The sequence below is a fragment of the Loxodonta africana genome, chromosome 10 (genome assembly GCF_030014295.1).
Source record: "Loxodonta africana isolate mLoxAfr1 chromosome 10, mLoxAfr1.hap2, whole genome shotgun sequence".
Taxonomy (NCBI): Eukaryota; Metazoa; Chordata; class Mammalia; order Proboscidea; family Elephantidae; genus Loxodonta; species Loxodonta africana.
Window position 1 is genome coordinate 13,300,985 of NC_087351.1, and position 18,863 is coordinate 13,319,847.

An 18,863-nucleotide genomic window follows, 5' to 3' on the forward strand; every position below is an offset into this window, starting at 1 on the left:
TACCAGGCACAGTTCTAGGCCGTAGGCATGCAGCAAGTAAACAAAAGACTTGGTGCTTGTATTTGTGGAGGGAGAGGACACAGGCAAAAATCAAATAAGTACGTAAAACATCTGCTATGTCAGTGATAGTGCTGTGGGCAAATAAAGCAGGAGAAGGCCTCGGGTGTGCTAGGCGGGAGGTGGGGCTCACGGTTTTAAGAAGGATGGTCAGTGAAGGCCTCAGCTGGTGACGTTTTAGCAAAGACCTGAAGGAAGTAAAGGAGCCGTACGTACACCCTGGGGAAGAGATGAGGTGTGATTAGATTCTGTATATATTTTGAAGGTAGAGAGAATAGCGTTTGTGGATGGATCAAATGTGTGATGTGAAAGAGGAGAGGAATCAGTGATGCCAGCCACTTTGGTCTGAGCCAGTGGAAGGGTGGAATCGACACTTACTGGGTTGAAGAAAACTTCAGGTGAATAAGTTTGGAGCAAGGGTAAGATTAGGAGTTGAGTTAGATATCCAAGTGAATATGGGCCAGAAAATGAGTGAAAGATGTTGGGGTGGAGTTAAGGATTTGGGAGTCATCAGGATGTAGGTGTTATTAAAGCCTTGAGACTCATACGATCACCAAGGAAGCGAATGTAGATAGAGAAAAAAAATCCAAGGTCTGAGCCGTTGAACATTTTCTGTTATTTGGAAGTCAGTGATACGAACTAGAATTAGAACAAAGGCAGTTCAGGAGTGTCCAGTGAATGGGAGGAAAACCTGAAGAATGTGTTTCAAGGAGGGAGTGATTGATTGTGTCAGATGCTCCTGGTAGGACAAGTAAGATGAGGATTGAGAATTGACCATGGGATTTAGCTACATGGAGGAGGTTAGTGACTTTAACAAGAATAGTCTCAATGAAGTGGTAGGGACAAAAGCCTGATGGCAGTGGGTTCAAGAGAGAATGAAGAGAGGAATTAACAGATAGCTGGATATAGATAGTTATTTCAAGGAGTTTTGCTTTAAATGGCATTATAGAAATGGTGTGTGTTTGTGTGTATTAAATTTTTGAATTTCTTCCTTTATTCAGCAAATATTTGAGTGCCTCATATATGCCAGGAAGTCTTCTAGGTATCCAGAATATGCCAGTGTGAATAGTGGGTAGGATGTCGGGGGTGGGGGGGATCCCTGCCTCATGAAACTTTTCTAGTATAGAACAAAAAAACGTAAAAACAAATAATTGCTGAGGTTTAGGTAGACATGTTCTGAGACAGTGCATATCAAACTGGAATGCATTGATGGCTCACCTGGAGATCTTGTTAAAATGTAGATTCTGACTCAGTAGGATTTTGATTATCAAGTATCTAAGGCTTTTCCTCCTTCAAATAAAGGTTACACAAAAGACTTTTCTTATTTTTGGGGGTTTTGAGCTTTCATAAACGAAAAACCAGGTGACACTGAGTTGGTTCTGACTCATGGCAACCCTGTGTGTGCGGAGTAGAACTGCACTCCATAGGGTTTTCAGGACTGCGAACTTTCGGAGGCAGATTGCCCATCCTGTCTTCCAAGGTGCCTCTGGGTGGGTTGGAACCTCCAACCTTTCAGGTAGTAGTTGAGCGCTTAACTGTTGGCACCACCCAGGGGCTTGAGCTTTCATATGTACTATTTATTTAATAAGGTGTAGTAGGATGTTTGATTAGTATTAAGGAATTATTGTTAAAAGTTTTACATTTGATGATGGTAATATGATGGTTTTTAAAAATAGATACTGAAATATGTACAAATAAAGCAATATGATATCTGGGATTTGCTTCAAGATAGTATGGAAGGATGGGAAGTGGATGGAATGTGCACGGGACAGGATGGGCCATAGGTGGGTGTTTGTTGCGGCTAAGTGGACTATTGTATTACTTTTGTAATTTTATTAGTAGTAATTTATAGTAGTATCATAACTTTGTTTCAAAAGTCTCCATAATAAACAATTTTTTAAAAATGTAGTCTCCATAATAAAAATTTTTTTTAATGTAATAACAATAAACAGATATAAAGCTCCAGAATTCACTATCTTGTTTAAGACCGTGTTTTTATACATGACTTTTCTTCCCAGGTCAGGTGTGTATGGTTTATCTCTTTGAATTGTTAAAAAAAAAAAAAAAAAATTTTTTTTTTTTTTGAATTGTTAGGTTGTGTAAATTAACATGAGTTTTCTTAACTTGCGCTGCTGCATTTGTACTCAAACTATCGCTTTGCTTCCTCTTTAGGCCTCGCCTTGGAGTTACTCTTCACAAGGTTGTGGTAGCAGGAGCCCTCTATCTTTTGTTTTCTGGCATGGAAGGGGTCCTCAGAGTCACTGGGGTCAGTACTGCGCCACTGGAGTTTTTGTGGTCAGGTCAGATGTATTGTTTTTGTTTTAAGAGGGTGGATTGGAAGGCTCTGTGAGCTTCTTTGCTGTTTCCTCTAAGTTGTCTTTGGGCTAATTTTAAAAATGTCGGTATAATTCGTTTTTCCTTATTAATCTGTCCATTAGAGTGTTATGAGTTTAATGTGTGACTGGGCATGAATGCTTTCCCACCTGTCTCCACACTGATTATTATTTGGTTCCTCTCCAGGCAGTGGACTCTCATCCTGGATGAGACAAACCTTGGAATCATGTACTTACTTGTTAACCTAATTTTTGTTTTAAAATAACAGTGATCTTTGCTTATCCAGCACTTGACTTTCAAAGGTTTTGTTAAAATGCAGCTAATTAAAGTTTGACACCAATTACATAATCATCCCTTTTGCCAAGAAAGGAAACTAAAGTGCTGAGATATAAATGGTACAGAAATTGTTAGAGTTAGGAGGTGGACCTTCCTAGGCCATTCCATATTTTCTCTTATTTACTTTAAAATTAGTCTCTGGAACAGCCTATTAGATCCAAGGTTGTAAATGCGTAAACTTGGCTTTGCTCTCAAGATAACTAGGCTCAGCAAGTTTTACAACAACTTGCCCCTTAAGTGAAACATCTAATTGGATACAAATTTGTTTTTCAAGTCTCAGGGTCCTCTGTCATTTCCTTAGATTTGTAGCATTTAACCTTCTGTCAATTTTATTTTCTTTCCTCTTCTCCTGCTGTAGTATTTTTCTTATCCTTTGGCTCTGATAGTAAACCTGGCCCTCTCAGCAATTGATGCCTGTATTATTTTATGGATATCCTTTCATAATGGCCTTGTCATTGGGTAATTATGGTGATATAAATGCCATCTTATGTATACACTTGTGGAAACAAACAGTGTAGTTTTGGGGAGAGATAATTGCCTTTTATTTTGGGGTAACCTGTTGTTTATAAAACTCCATTACAATTCTGAAAATCAGTAATTCGCAGTATATTAACGATGCAGTGATCTCTTTTTTAAAATACGGGGAGGGTCTTTTTAGACTTGTTGCCACAATTACACTGACAGGGAAGTATTGTTTGGCTGGGGGTTTATAAACACTGTAACTTTTTTGATGTGGTCATTCCTTAACATGGATCTTAGCTCCCTAGGAGGCGTATGGTGGTTGCGTTTTATTAGTTAGCAGAATGTTTCCTTGAATGGAGATTGTAATCAACAATTTGTGTGAAATGCTTATAGCTGTGTATTCTAAGTGATGGTTTGCCAGAAGGGAAGAGTGATGTAGGTGCCGAGTGATACCATTTTCTTCCAGTTGAAATGCACACCAATCCAGATGGTTATATAAATGCAGAATTGTATGCTGGTGTCTTCTCTGTGCCTCTCTAGCCATCTTTTTTACCCCCTCTTTTTCTTTGTCTGCAGGCCCAGACTGATCTTGCTTCCTTGGCCTTTATCCCCTTGGCTTTCCTAGACACTGCCCTGTGCTGGTGGATATCCTTCTCGTTGGCTTGTTTGATGGATGTTCATTTTCTCCCCTTGGAGATGGGTTTCCCTTGGTCTTTATACAAAGGGTTTTTACCACTTTTGTGGATTACTCTTCACCCTGGGGGATAGGGTATTTTAGGTCTAACAACCTGAGGGCTCAGGTAAGCGGTTGTCCCCCGCTCCCCATTTTTAAAATCACATCGGAAGTTGGTGACTGGACTGAGCACAAGATAAAAGCTACTGACTTTTCTTTTTAAAATGAGCATTTCACCTTGACTTTGGACTTCTGTACTGGCTGCTCTGGTCCTGCTCTTTCTTTCAGCCACTAAAACCGAAAGCAAACCCATTGTCATCAAGTCAATTCTGACTCATAGCGACCCTATAGGACAGAGTAGAACTGCCCCATACGGTTTCCAAGGCTGTAGATTTTACAGAAGGAGACTGCCCCCCCTTGCTCCTGCAGAGTGGCTGGTGGGTTCGAACTGCCGACCTTTTCAGTTAGCAGTTGAGTGCTTAACCACTGCACCACCAGGGCCACTAAAAACCACTAAGAAAAACCACTAGCAGTTATTAAATCTTTTGAAAATTGTGAAAAGATTTTGATTCTTAAGATACGTTTTCAGGAAATGCAGTAGATTGTTTGACTCTTCTAAAAAAGTCTAGGTGGGTTTAGCAAGTTTTAACCCTTTTATAGGGTGAATGTTTTATTCCTTCATTCAAAAGCTGACTTGGGGTTATGTGAAGATTTCTACCTTTAGACATTAATATTGTTTAATTTGCAGGCAAAGTCACCCAGCAGATAACAAAATATTTATTCTTTTTCTCCTGCTTTTTAAAAGTAAATATTTGTTTATTAGGCATTTGGCCTGTTGGGTGGAAGATTCAAGTTTTTGGACTTTGTATTTTTGGGGATTATTTTGACTTTGTTTTGATTTTGTGTACTTGTCTGGCTCTATGTACCCAGCAATTGTGCAGTATTACTGTCTTGATCAGACTCACTATTGCAGAAAGCTGAATATGAACAAAATTGTATAATTTTGTGATTGTAGTGGGTTGCCATATATAAAACATGTTTGAAATTGAAGTGTCCTGAGTCCAAATGGCCAAAGCTTTTCTAGGTCAGTGTCTTTCCAAGTGTGCTTTATGAATGTCTAACTTTTGGTAGGAGTGGAGAGAAGGAGGTGGGACTGAACCATCCAATAAGAACCCACTGACTAGGCAACAGCCAAGGCTCTGTCAGAGGGCACAACAAGCTCCAACTCCATTATTTTCATATATGCTGATCATTCTGCAAGTTGGACATGAGAACAGAGGTCCTCTTAGCTGTCATCAGTTCCCCTTCTCTCTTCCTCTCTCAACTCGTACTTGAGAATAATGTTCAGAAAATGCAGAGTTATTGCCTTTGGCGCTTAACTGCCTGGGATTCTCAGCTGATTGTAGGGTCCTCTTAGTTCAGAGTAGTCAGGCAGCTAACGACAGGTTCCTTAAGGTGGCACAAGGGCACTGAGTATAGAATTACAGGAGGTTGTAGATATGAGTCTAATTATGGCCCTGGACTTGGTTAGATGGAACAGGTGAGAACAGAGTGAGGGCCCACCTTAAAGAAAGAGAGATGATGATGTTAACTCCTTGATCCTTGCCTGTTACTCATTTTCATTTCATCTTGTACTTGTCTATTCTTTTTGTTTGTTTCTTTAGAAAGCTTTTCTTGTCTTTATTTCTCTCTTTTTTTATATTTTTCCTTTTTTGCCCCACTTCTTATTCTGGTTCTGCCTTCTCATCAGTGTCTCATTGAATATGATGACTTTCTTACTAATCTTGGAGAGACTTGGGGGTGTTTGTGAGGTTAAGTGAGAACAAGAGAGCTGTAAGGCCTCTGGGACCCTTAGCTCTGCCATTTATGACCTTAGAGCCTCAAAGAAATTTGAGAGTTAATCATCTAGTTTATTGTTTTTTTCCATGTTGATTTCCTTGACCTGCAAACACATATTTATTAGCTTGACTCAAACAATGAAGCTGTTAAAACTTCGGAGGAACGTTGTCAAACTCTCCTTGTACCGACATTTCACCAACACACTTATCTTGGCTGTGGCAGGTAAGTCAAGAACGTTCTTCCTTCTGTTTAAATGAGGTTCTTAGCCTGAGAGTCCAGGGGTGGGCTCTCTAAAATTACACATAAGGTTTTGTGCATTTCACATGGGGAAATGTTCTTACCTTTTGTCAAATTCTCAAAGGGGCCTATGGTTCAAAAAAGATTAAGAACCACTTAGTTTAAGTATAATAGCTAAAAATCAACTTCAAGTAATTTTAGCTCTTAGTGTGTCCCTTTCCTGTCTCCATCCTTTTTCTTGAAATAAGTTAGCTTGAGTGTCAAATAGCAGTTGGAGTCTTTTGTAGAAGACATTAATAGTTGCTTATTTGTTTTTATTAAGTAGCTACAGAATTTAAGGTTAGAGTACATTGCTATTGTATAGCTTTTATATGTGTCACTGAGGATGAATGAAATCTAGACATTACATTAGGTGGGCTGTACCAAACTAGGCTAAGTTACCTGCCTCTTTTTTTTTTTGGCATTAAAATTAATTCTGTCTAACAAAAGTTATTATGAACAAAATCAAAGACAAGATGCGAGCTGAGAGGAGATATATTTGTGATGCATATAACTGATACGAGATTAGTGTCCATAATTCACATGAAACTCCTACAATTTGTTAAGAAAAAGGCAAGCAACTCAATAAAAAACGGGCAAAGGATCTAAATAGACAGTTCACGGAAGAGCAGAGTTGAACGGACTGTAAATCAGTAAAAACATGGAGACACTGGGAATCAGTGCATTGCAAATTATATAACTTTTTACATCATCAGATAGTCAAAGTTTTTTAATTTTGATAACACCAAGTGTGGGTGTTAGTACACTTAGTTATAGCTACAAGAACTCCCACACTGTTCGTGGAAGCGTAAAATAGGACACCCATTTTGGAGAACAGTTTGGTCTTGTCCAGTAAAGCTGAAAGTGAGCCACGCCGTGACCCAGCAGTTCCACTCTTAGGTACATACTCAAAAACTCTCACGTACACGTATGCAGAGAGCTTAGAATGTTCACTGCGGCATTGCTCGTGAAAGCAAAAACTTGCAGAAAATAAATAAATCATGGTGTATTCATTCAGTAGACACTGTATGTACATCAGGTAAGTAGTGTTCACATGGATAAATTTCAAAACATGATGCAGAGTACCAAAGCAAATAGCATAATGATGTATTCAGGGTAATTGACGAGGAGCTTGAAAACCTGCATATTACGCTATCTATTGTGTATGGGTACATGCAAATTAGTAATAGTATGAAACATACATGAGGATTATAAAACTAAAATTCATAATATTATCTCTGGGGAGGGGAAGGGGAAATAGGATCAGGATGAAGTTAACAAGGTGCTTCAGCTTAATCTTTAACTATTTTTTAAAATTATAATCAAAGGAAGGGAAATGTTAGTTTTTTTGTTTTTTAATGTTGTGTTTTAGGTGAAAGTTTACAGAGCAAATTAGCTTCCCATTCCACAAATTGTACACGAAGCGTTCATGACATTGGTTGCAATCCCCAGACCGTGTTACCACTCTCCCCATTTCCACTCTGGGTTCCCTGTTTCCTTTCATCTGGTTTTCCTACCCCTTCCTGCCTTCTCATCTAAGCTTTTGGGCAAATATTGCCCTTTTGGTCTCGTGTAATTGTTCTGTGAGCACGTTCATTTCAGATGTTGTTTATAGGCCTATATATTGCTTGACCAGAAGATGGTTTCTGGGAATGACCACAGTTCCAAATCAGAGGGGTGTCATAGAGCCATAGTCTCGGGGGTTCCTTTAGTCTGTATCGGGCCAGTAAGTCTGGTCTTTTTTTTATGAATTTGATTTTCTTTTCCTGTTTTTTCCTCCTGCTCTATCTGGGACCCTCAATTGTGATCGCTGTCAGAGTAGCCGGTAGTGTTAACCAGGCACTGTCTAGTTCTTCTCGTCTTGGAGTTGTGTAGGCTGTGGTTCCTGTGGTCTGTTAGTTCTTTGGACTAATTGCACCCTTGAGTCTTTGGATTTCTTCACTCTCTTTTACTCCAGGGGGGAAGAGACTGCTAGTTGTATTTTAGATGGCCACTTGCAAGCTTTTTTGAACCCCAGATGCTACTCACCATAGTAGGATGTAGAATGTTGTTTTTATGCACTGGGTTATGCCAGTTGATGTGTATGTCCCTCGAGTCTGTGGTCCTTAATCTTCAAACCTAATATCTTTGTTCCAGGAGGTGTTTGCTTATGTGTAAGAAGTTTCCCTGACTGTGCCCCTCGTGTGTTCTGTTGTCTATATTAGTATATGTGCACATCTACGATTATGTATGTAGAGACATCCACAACCTAACCAGTGTTTGCAGGTGGGTGTGCTCTGTTACACCCTCCCATGCCTCTTTATCATTCCTGTCTACCTGCATGTCCCTTCTTAAATTATTGTTTGTTAATAGTGCTGTTGCAGGATTGTCTGTGTTATAGTAATTGTCGTAGTTGCCCTTTGTCCTTGTGTTCCTTCCTTTGCTTTTGTCATGTTGTGGTGACTTACCCCATATAGTATATTACCTTTCCCTTCACCGGTATTACCACGTTCCTTCTGCCTATTTAGTAATTTACCCTGACTCCCCATCTCTTCCCTGGTAACCATCAAAGAATGTTTTTTTCTGTGTGTAGACTGTTCCCTGTTTTTTTATAATTGTGGTCTCGTATAATATTTGTCCTTTTGTGATTGACTTATTTCACTCAGCATAATGTCCTCTGCGTTCATCCATGTTGTGAGATGTTTTGCGGTTTTGTTGTTATTTATTGTTGCATAGTGTTCCATTGTATGTAAGTACCACAGTTTTTGTTTATCTGTTCATCTCCTGATGGGCACTTACGTTGTTTCTATCTTTTTGCTGCTGTGAATAATGCTGCAGTGAACATGTGTGTGCATATGTCTATTTGTGTCATGGTTCTTATTTCTCTAGGATACATTCCTAGGAGTAGGATTTCTGGATTGTATGGTAATTCTATTTCTAGCTTTTTAAGGAAGCACCATATTGTTTTCCATAGTGGTTGTACCATTTTACATTCCCAACAGCAGTGTATAAGAGTTCAATCTCCCCACAACCTTGTCAGCATTTGTTGTTTTCTGGGTTACTTTGATTAGTACCATTGATGTTGGGGTGAGATGGTATCTCGTTAGAGTTTTAATTTGCATCTCTCTAATGCCTGATGATTGCAAGCATTTCTTCATGTGTTTGTAAGCCGCCTGAATGTCTTCTTTGGAGAAGTGTCTGTTCATATCCTTTGCCCTTTTTTCGGTTGGATTGTCCTTTTGCTGTCGAGGTGTTGAAGTTTTGTATAAATTTTAGAGATCAGACCCTTGTCAGATATGTTGTAGCTAAAAATTTTTTCCCAGTTTGTAGGTTCTCTTTCTCTGGGCATAAGAGTTTAATTTTTAGGAGGTCCAGTTCATCTAGTTTATCTTCTCCTGTTTGTGCATTTTTAGTTGTGGTTGGTGTACTATTTATGCCATATATTAGGGTCCCTAGGGTTGCTCCTATTTTTTCTTCTATGATCTTTATAGTTGTAGGTCTTATATTTAGGTTTTGATTCATTCTGAGTTAGTTTTGGTGTATGGTGTAAGGTATGGGTCCTGTTGTATTTTTCTAGAGATAGTTACCCAGTTTTGCCAGCACCGTTTGTTAAAGACACTATCTCTTTCTTATTTAATGGACTTCGGCCCTTTTGTCGCTGTCCATAGGTGGATGGATTTACTTCTGGGTTCTCAGTTCTCTTCATTGGTCTGTGTGTGTCATACCAGTACGGGGCTGTTCTGACTATCACAGCTGTCTCTTGGCCCTTGTACAGGAATAATGAGATCTGGCCCATGATTGGAACCAGCTCTTCTGTTTGTGTTACATTTTATCAACTTGCCTATCCTTCCTTTTTCATCGGACCAGCGAAAGAGAAATTATAGTAACTATACTAAGGCTGGACCCCTGGTGGCGCAGTAGTCAAGAGCTAGAATGCTAACCAAAAGGTTGGCAGTTTGAATCCACCAGCCGCTCCATGCAAACCCTATGGAGCAGTTATAGTCTGTCCTATGGGGTTGCTATGAGTTGGAATTGACTCAACGGCAGTAGGTTTGGTGTTTTTTTCTTTTTTTAGTTACACTCTATACTCAGGTTAAAGGAGAGGGGAAAAGCTAAGGATGTTTAACAGGAGTCCCTTAGCTTTTCAAGTTTGTCTTTACTACCTTATTTCTGTATTACCATTGTCTTTTATATTATTAGTAATTCTGGAAAAAGACTTACTTCCAGTACCTTGTTTTCTACTTCTGAGGGTAACTGTGGCCAGATGGTAAATGAAACTCTTCCTTAAGCACAGAAAGAGTTGAAGAGACAAAGTGGAATTACATCCCATTTCTCTTTATTATTAACATTTCAGTATGTAGCATGGGCTTTGCTCAGTCAATTTGTATTGAATAAATTTGTTAAAATAACTGATAGAAAATGGTTGTAATTTATTGGGGGCTAACACTTTTAAGGCTGTGTAGATTTCTACCTAGCCAGAAATAAGGAATGTAACTGTGTGTGGAAACCGACATTCATGCTCTGACCAGGTTTTTTAATTTCCTGTTAGCATCTATTGTGTTTATCATCTGGACAACCATGAAGTTCAGGATAGTGACTTGCCAGTCGGTAAGTTACACGCTCACGCGTTTATGAATAGGGTACTGTCTTGTACACAGAAGATGATAACAATGGTAAGGTTCTTGTGAAGTATGCACCTTCTAAGAAATTAGGAGTAGATGCCATCTGCGGGTTGGGTCCCTCCTCGTGTGCAGTCCTAAGTGCTCTGTACTGTCATGGTGCTTGGCATTACAGTTCTTGTACTTTAATCTGACGACACATCCCAGTAGTGAGAGAGAATTCTGTAAATGATAACCACAGGCTGGCATAAGTCTTGCCTTAACTAAAGATTCTCAAACAAGAAATCCAGAGTCCTGAGCATTAAGTATGTGTGAATAATGATAATCTGAGTACAAGCCACGTCCTTAATATCTGAACACAAAGACTGGCCAATCAGGTTAAGACAATATAGCATTTCTTCGGAGGCAGCTAAAGACTCAGGTAAAAATAAAAAAGTAAATGAAAAATGAACACACAAACTATCTGATGTTATTTTCTTGTACCCTGTGTGAAAACCCTTCCCTGGGATTCTCAGGGAAACCCTGGTGGCGTAGTGGTTAAGTGCTATAGCTGTTAACCAAGAGGTTGGCAGTTCGAATCCGCCAGGTGCTCCTTGGAACCTCTACAGGGCAGTTCTGCTCTGTCCTACAGGGTCGCTATGAGCCAGAATCGACTTGATGGCTGTGGGTTTGGTTTGGTTTTGTGGGATTCTCAGAGCTGTAATGCAGCTTGGACAAATGGTCAGCTCAGTAAGCACTACAGGGGAGGAAGCTACCTTCATTCATTCCCTCTGTGTCCCCAGCACTCAGCACAATGCCCAGCACACAGCAGGTTCTTAGTAAACATAAGTTGAGCGAGTAAGTATTCTTGTGCTACAAGGGCTTTGTGAACACAGAGTTACGATAATATATATAAATGTACTTTTCCCCTTGTAATTTTTTTTTTTTTAATAGGACTGGCGGGAGCTGTGGGTCGACGATGCCATCTGGCGGTTGCTGTTCTCCATGATCCTCTTTGTCATCATGGTTCTATGGCGACCATCTGCAAACAACCAGAGGTTCTTAGCCTCTTCTTATTTACTCCGCTGACTACTGGATGGCCCTGGAATCAGTAAAGGGTGGTACACTGGGGAACAGTGTCAGGGCCGTTGCATATGGTGGAAGGAGCACTAGGTCTGGAGTCAGGGGAAGAGGGTTCTTGTCCCAGCTCTGCTACTAACTTGATTGGTGATGTTTAGCATGCTGCCTCTTTTCACCTCTCTGGGTCTTGGTTTCCTTTTTCAGATAATGCAAGGGAATTGAACCAGTTAATATGAAGTCCATTTCTGCCTTATATCTTCTGAAAATATTAAGTTATTCATATGGTTACATAAAGGAGGGACATACGTTATTAGACTTGTAAGAACCTCCCCTGTCTAGTGTCCGGAAGGATAGAACCACTTCTGTAGTCAGCAGCCAGCTCACTCTGTAATGATAGGGCAAAATGAAAACTTAAGTGCCTGACTTTGGAGTTAAAAATCCACATGTGAATTTGCTTTGTCAAACTATGGGCAAATCTCAGTTATTTAGAGATTGGTTAGCTCTATCTTGTGAATATCCATGCCTTTTTTTCCTGTCTTTTTTTTTTTTCCTCTTTTGTGTTTAGACAGTTAACTGTTGATTGTAAGCAGCCCCATCACCAAAGAAGGAAAAGGGTGGGATGGTAAACTGAATAGTTAATTTTATACTCAGACATACCAGCAAAGATTTGGAAAGAAGATAGATCTGAGATCCTTTTCCCACCCCATGAAAATAGCTCTGCTGTCTTTTCATACTATTTGCTTAATACGTGCTCATGAAAAAAACAAACAATAGAGAATAGGTGTGTAAGAAAATAAAGGAAATCTAAAATCCACTGTTCAGAAAGAACCTGGAAATTCTGGTGACCCTCCTTTTATATTGAGGTATTGATTTACTGCTTTACTTACTATGTACATAAAAAATTTTTCCCTTTCTTTGGTCTTTTTATCTTCTTACTTTATCTCCCTTCTTCCTTTCTCCTTTTCTTTAAAAACACTGCCCTCTCTCCAGTAACGCCAGTGCTTAACAGCTTAATGTGGTTCCTCTTTTTATACATTGTATACGTAGGTTTATTTTATTACCTAACAGAACTGGAACCCTCCTTTACCCACTTAGCAGCACACTGTGGAGATCCTTCCAAGGCAGTTGGTCTAAATTGAGCTCATCCATTTTTATGGCACCATGGTGATAGTGTGTGGTACAGTTAATTCTTTCAGTTTGGGGTGTTTTGGGCCCCTAAGACCACCCATATGTTCAGTGATTCACTAGAAGAACTCATGGGACTCATCATATAATGGTATTTATGGCTAAGGTTTATCACAGCAAAGTGGTAAGATCAATAAGGAAAAAATGCACAGGCAGAATCTAGAGAAATTGATATTTTCTTTCCCTGTGTTCTTGGTCTCCTCTAAAGGAACCAAGGCTGCTTCTTTCCCCAGCAGTAGAAATGCAGTAACACATGTGCAATGTTTCTGCCCAGGGAAGCCCTTTAGAGACTTAGCACCCAAAGTTTTTATTGGAGGCTGATCAGTAAGCACCCTCTGCCTAGCACGTACCAAAATTTCAGACTTCCAGAAGGAAAGCAGATGTTTATCATAAATTACATTGTATAAACAGTCTAGGTATAGTGATCTACCCTTATCAGTTAGGGAATGGGTCAAATGCTAATTTCCCAGTTGCCAGCCAGGGCCAACTTTGCAAGTCAGCCCTTCTGAAAACATGCTGTGTTAACTCTTTTGTACCCATTGCCATTGAGTTGATTGCAACTCAAAGCTGCCCTGTAGGAGAGAGCAGAACTGCCCCATAGGGTTTCCAAGGCTGTAATCTTTACAGAGACAGATTGCCACATCTTTCTTCTACAGTAGATGGTAGGTTTGAACCACCGACCTTTTGGTTGGCAGCCAAATGCTTGACCACTGAGCCACCAGGGCTCCAGGGAGATTGAATAGGAATAAGCTACAATAATGTGTTAAATATCCTTTTACATTTATTCTTATACACTCCAGTACCCCCTTACCCTGTGTTTTTTTTTTCCCCCACAGCACTATTACCTTCTAAATCCTCTGTGTCTATTGTTTACTGTCTTCTCCCCTCATCCCCAGCAAATGTAAGTTCCATGGGGTCAAAGAATGTTCCTCGCTACCTGGAATAAACTAAACTGCAAAATCTGAGGGAACAGTCCCCACAAGAGGGCCCTCACCTCTTACAACAGTTGTGAGTTTGGCAGGTTCCCTAAAGTACCCTCAGGTTCTATGATTCTCTAGTAGAAGGACTCAGAATTCACTGAAAGCTGTTAGACTCATGGCCACAGTTTTAATACGAGAAAGGATACAAATTGAGATCAGCCAGGGGAAGATACGCACAGAGCAGAATCCAGGAGGGGTCCACATGCTGAGCTCCAGGTCACTGTCTCCCCATGAAATCATGGACAGATGTGTGACAATACGCAGAGTTGCCAGCCAGGAAAGCTCTCTGAGCTTGTGGTGTCCAGGGTTTTATTATTAGGGCTTGATCATATATTGCTTAGGTGTAGTTGCTCTTTAACCAGTTACTAAGTTCCCTACTATGCCTAGCTTATTAAGAGTTTTTATCATGAAAGAGAGACTTAAAAACAAGGTAGAATGAAAATAGGAGGTGGCTATAAAATGGAAAGTACAGTGAGGTCAAAGCTAAAGTGTACTGGGAATCACTTGTCCGGTAGCTGCGTTGCTGAATCGCAGAAGTTGGGAAAGAAAGGCATCTGAGATATACCAGATAGGCTTTCCTCTTCCCAGCTCTTCACCTGGAAACTGAAATTTTAGATTACCTGGGAAACACAAGGTCAGACCTCTGTCTCTTAACTCCCTATTTGAAGGCTGAGATTTTAAATTACACAAGAATTTACTTATCTGTGTGATACATATCCTTGTAAATGGATGTTTATTGAATGCTTACTGTGTGTCAGATATTCTAAGCCTTTTATTTGTAATTACTTATTTAATTTTCGTAAAACATATTAGGAGGAGTGTTCTTTTGTTATCCCCATTTACAGATGAGGAAACTGGGGCACAGAGAGAGTAAGTAACTTGTCTGAGGTCACAGGTAATAGGTGCAGAGCTTGAACTCATAACCACTGTACCGTGCTGCTTTTCCCTGCTAATTAGGCAGTTGAGAGTTTTCTGAAGGGGAAGAATTATTTCATTACTCATTAAACTGATTTTATGCATGACTGTAATTGCCGTTTCAGTATTTAGTCCTGTAAAATCCAAAGGGTGGAACAGTTTTTGTAATCTACTAATTTTTTTCTTTGGTTCTGTCAGGTTTGCCTTTTCACCGTTGTCTGAGGAAGAGGAGGAGGATGAACAAAAGGAACCTATGCTGAAAGAAAGCTTTGGTAGTGATCAAATTTACCTTCTGTTTTTACTTTAAATATTCTTTTCTGATTTTTAGACATAGAATTAAGTAAGTATAACATTTCCAGTATCAAAATCAAGACACTTTGTTACAAGTACGTTGTTTATTATTTTATAACCGTATTATTCCTCATTTCGGTATTTGGTGAAGTTACAGTGAAGAAAAAACGAGGGTATGAATCTTTAAGATGAAGCCATGGTAAATTCAGTAAATAAATGAACGTTAAAGGTCCTGTTCAGGGGGCACTGGTGGTTTCAGCGATAGAATTCTCTCCTTCCATTCAGAAGATCAGTGTTCAATCCCCAGCCAGTAGGCCGCACGCACAGCCACCACCTGTCTGTCTGTCTATCTGTGGAGGCTTGCGTGTTGCTGTGATGCTGAATGGATTTCAGCAGAGCTTCCAGATTAAGACAGACTAGGAAGAAGAGCCTGGCAGTCTACTTCCAAAAGTCAGCCAGTGAAAACCCTATGGGTGACAGTGGTTTGATCCTCTTGTGCATAGGGTTGCAATGAGTTGGGGGCCCACTCTAAGCAGCTAACAACCAACAGAGGTCCGCTTTATTTGCTAGAGTTGAGCGCAATTCAAAGATGGGGAAACATCTTGTATAGTTCAGCCTCAAAAAGCTTAAAATTCTGAATCCATTTTCTGTGATCTTTTCTGGCCTATTGAGAGAGTTAACCAGTCTACTTTTTTTTTTCTTCTACAGAAGGAATGAAAATGAGAAGTAGCAAACAAGAACCAAATGGAAATAGTAAAGTGAATAAAGCAGTAAGTATGGCTTCTTTCCCTTTCTTCTTTTGTCTCTGCCCTGTTCCCCAGCCTAGGTGGAGCTTAACAGTTAAATATACAGCCCTTAATGATTTTTGTGTATATGCTTATAATGGGGCTTGTTTTAGAAATCTTTTTAATATATAGTACATTTATATTTCTTTAAACAGAGACAGCAAGGGGCTCTGTCTAAGGCCTTATAATCTCTAAGTAGATGGTTTGCTACTATGTGCTGGCAAAGTACCAGATCATGCTGATGGTTCTCTTTGGTCGTTTTCATCAGTGAAGTCATAGCCACCTACCTTAATCCCGAAAGTCAGCTTCGGAGAATGACAAAGGGTTTTTCAGGCAGTTTTTTAAGAACTGTATGCGGCTACTGTCCATTAAGGGCTTTAGAATTTATCTCAGCTTTAAGGAGCAAAGCCTGCGTGAAACAAACTCTTAAGTATAGACTATTGAGGAGAGAACGTTTAAAGATATAGGACATCATTCTGTATTTCGGTTATATGGGTTTTTAAATTTAAACTGTTTGACTTTTCTGTCAGCGGCTTCATTTGCTATGTGAATGTACTACTTCAGAGTGATAAGATTAAATTTAAAGATTTTAAAACTTCTAGGTCCTTTCTTGAGAGTTGTTATTTGGTGCATTTTAGTAACAACTGGTATTCATATGTTCCAGCAGGAAGATGATTTGAAGTGGGTAGAAGAGAATGTTCCTTCCTCCATGACAGATGTGTAAGTTACTGAGTCCTGACCGTGAGAATCCTACTTCATAGTCAGTACTACTACTGCTGTTCTAGATGAATTCACTGAAGAGCGTACTAATGAGAATGCTTATGATAAACTTTACAAGTCAATAATTAAAAGGCTAGGAATGGAACATACACAAAAGTGATTGGGATTATTGGTTCAGATGAAATTTTTGCTTATAAATATTTAGCTGTCTCCCAAAATCAATGGGATAATCTTTTTTTTTTTTTTATTGTATTTTAGGTGAGAGTTTATAGCACAAATTAGTTTCTCATTCAGTCGTTTATACATAGTTTGTTTTGTGATGTTGGTTGCAGTCCTCGCAATGTGTCAGCGCTCTCCCCTTTCCCTTTACACCCTGGGTTCCCTCTGTCCATCCGTCCAGGCTTCCTGTCCCGTCCTGCCTTCTCGTCTTTGCTTTTGAGCAGGTGTTGCCCGTTCGGACCCGTATACTTGATTGAACTACGGTGCATGTTCCTCATGCGTGCTGTTGTTTGTTTTAATCTTCGGCTGGAAGGTGGACTTCAGGAGTAGCTTCAGTTCTGAGTTAGCAGGGTGCCTGGGGGCCATAGTCTCAGGGGGTCCTCCAGTCTCTGTGAGACTAGTAAGTCTGGTCTTGTTTTGTGAATATGAATTTTCTGCATTTTTCTCCCGCTCTGTCTGGGACCTTCTATTGTGATCCTTGTTAGAGCAGTCTTTGGTGGTAGCCGGGCACCGTCTAGTTCTTCTGGGCTCAGGCTGGTGCAGGCTGTGGTTCGTGCGGTACGTTCGTCCTTGGGACGAATATTTTCCTTGTGCCTTTGGTTTTCTTCATTCTTCCTTGCTCTAAACACGATGAGACCAATAGATGTATTTTAGATGGCTGTTTGCAAGCTTTTAAGACCCCAGACACTACTTGCCAACGTAGGATATAGAACATTTTTGTTATGAACTGTGCTATGCCAATTGATCTAGATATCCCCTGAGACCATGGTTGCCAGCCTTCAGCCACAGTAACTCAGTCCTTCAAGGTGTTTGGATGTGAATAGGAAGCTTTGCCTTGGTCAGGTGGTGCCGACTTCCCCTATATTGTGTGTTGTATTTCCCTTCATCAAAGTTAACACTTGTCTACTGTCTAGTTAGTGATTTCCCCTCCCCACGCATCTCCTCCCTTGTAACCATCAAAGATTATTTTTTTCTGTGTGTAAACCTTTTCTTGGGTTTTCATAATAGTGGCTTATACAATATTTGTCCTTTCGTGATCGACTCATATGTCACTCAGCATAATGCCCTCCAGATGCATCCATGTTGTGAGATGTTTCACAGATTCATCATTGTTCTTTATCATTGCATAGTATTCCATTGTGTGTATGTACCATAATTTATCCATTCCTCTGTTCATGGGCACTTAAGTTATTCCCATCTTTTTGCTATTGTAATGCTGCAGTGAACATGGGTGTGCACATGTCTATTTGTGTGATGGCTCTTATTTCTCTAGGATATATTCCTGGGAATGGATTCCCCAGATCATGTGGTGTTTCTAGTTCCAGCTTTTTAAGGGGGCACCATATCATTTTTCCATAGTGGTTATACAATTTTTCATTCCCGCCAGCAGCGCACAAGAGTTCTGATCTCCCCGCAACCTCTCCAACATTTATTTTCTGTTTTTTTTGATTAGTGCCATTGATGTCGGGGTGAGATTGTATCTCATTGTAGTTTTGATTTGCATTTCTCTGATGGCTAATGATTGCAGCAAGCATTTCCTCACGTGTCTCTTATCTGCCTGAGTGTCTTCTGTGGTGAAGTGTCTGTTCATATCTTTTGTCTATTTTTTAATTGGATTATTTGTCTTTTTGTTGTTGAGGTACTGAAGTATTCTATAGATTTTAGAGATTAGACCCCTGTTGGATATGTTGTAGCAAAAAACCTTTTGAAATTTTTGAGTTCTTTTCAGGGCTATAATTTCAATGAAACATTAGTCCTATTAGAATGTGGAACATGTTTGTCTTTTCTATACAGTTCCAGTAATTCTGATTCTTTTTTGTATTTGCCCTTTTTTTTTTTTTTTCCTGGAAATGAATATTCCACTGTCATTTTTGAACCATTGTACATTGTTCAATTTGGTATTTTTGTTTTTTTCTTTCTTTGCAGAGCACTTCCGGCCCTTCTGGATTCAGACGAGGTCAGTAATCAAATCTTGGGCGTGAACTCTGTGAATCTGGTGACTTAGTAGGAAATTATGAGTCCTCTGGTCAAGGAGATTCTACTTATTTGACTCAATAATGGCTCCAAAGGACTATAGTTGGTATAGTTGAAAAAGGATAAGAATGGAAATACTAATATTAGAACTCAGATATTC

General features: G+C 39.7%; 1 protein-coding gene across 15 annotated transcripts in view; it reads left to right on the plus strand.

Moving 5' to 3' along the window:
• Positions 1-18,863, plus strand: part of TMEM87A (transmembrane protein 87A) — a 47,793-nt gene that overhangs the window by 25,268 nt on the left and 3,662 nt on the right. For 3 of the 15 annotated variants that reach the window (XM_023558714.2, XM_010598370.3, XM_023558717.2), the window contains 9 exons: positions 2,230-2,323; positions 3,086-3,157; positions 5,815-5,923; positions 10,506-10,564; positions 11,509-11,612; positions 14,913-14,986; positions 15,714-15,775; positions 16,455-16,510; positions 18,656-18,686. In XM_023558714.2, the coding sequence (XP_023414482.1) occupies positions 2,230-2,323; positions 3,086-3,157; positions 5,815-5,923; positions 10,506-10,564; positions 11,509-11,612; positions 14,913-14,986; positions 15,714-15,775; positions 16,455-16,510; positions 18,656-18,686 (661 nt within the window). The other 12 variants (XM_064292114.1, XM_064292115.1, XM_023558716.2 and 9 more) reach the window with 11 other exon arrangements.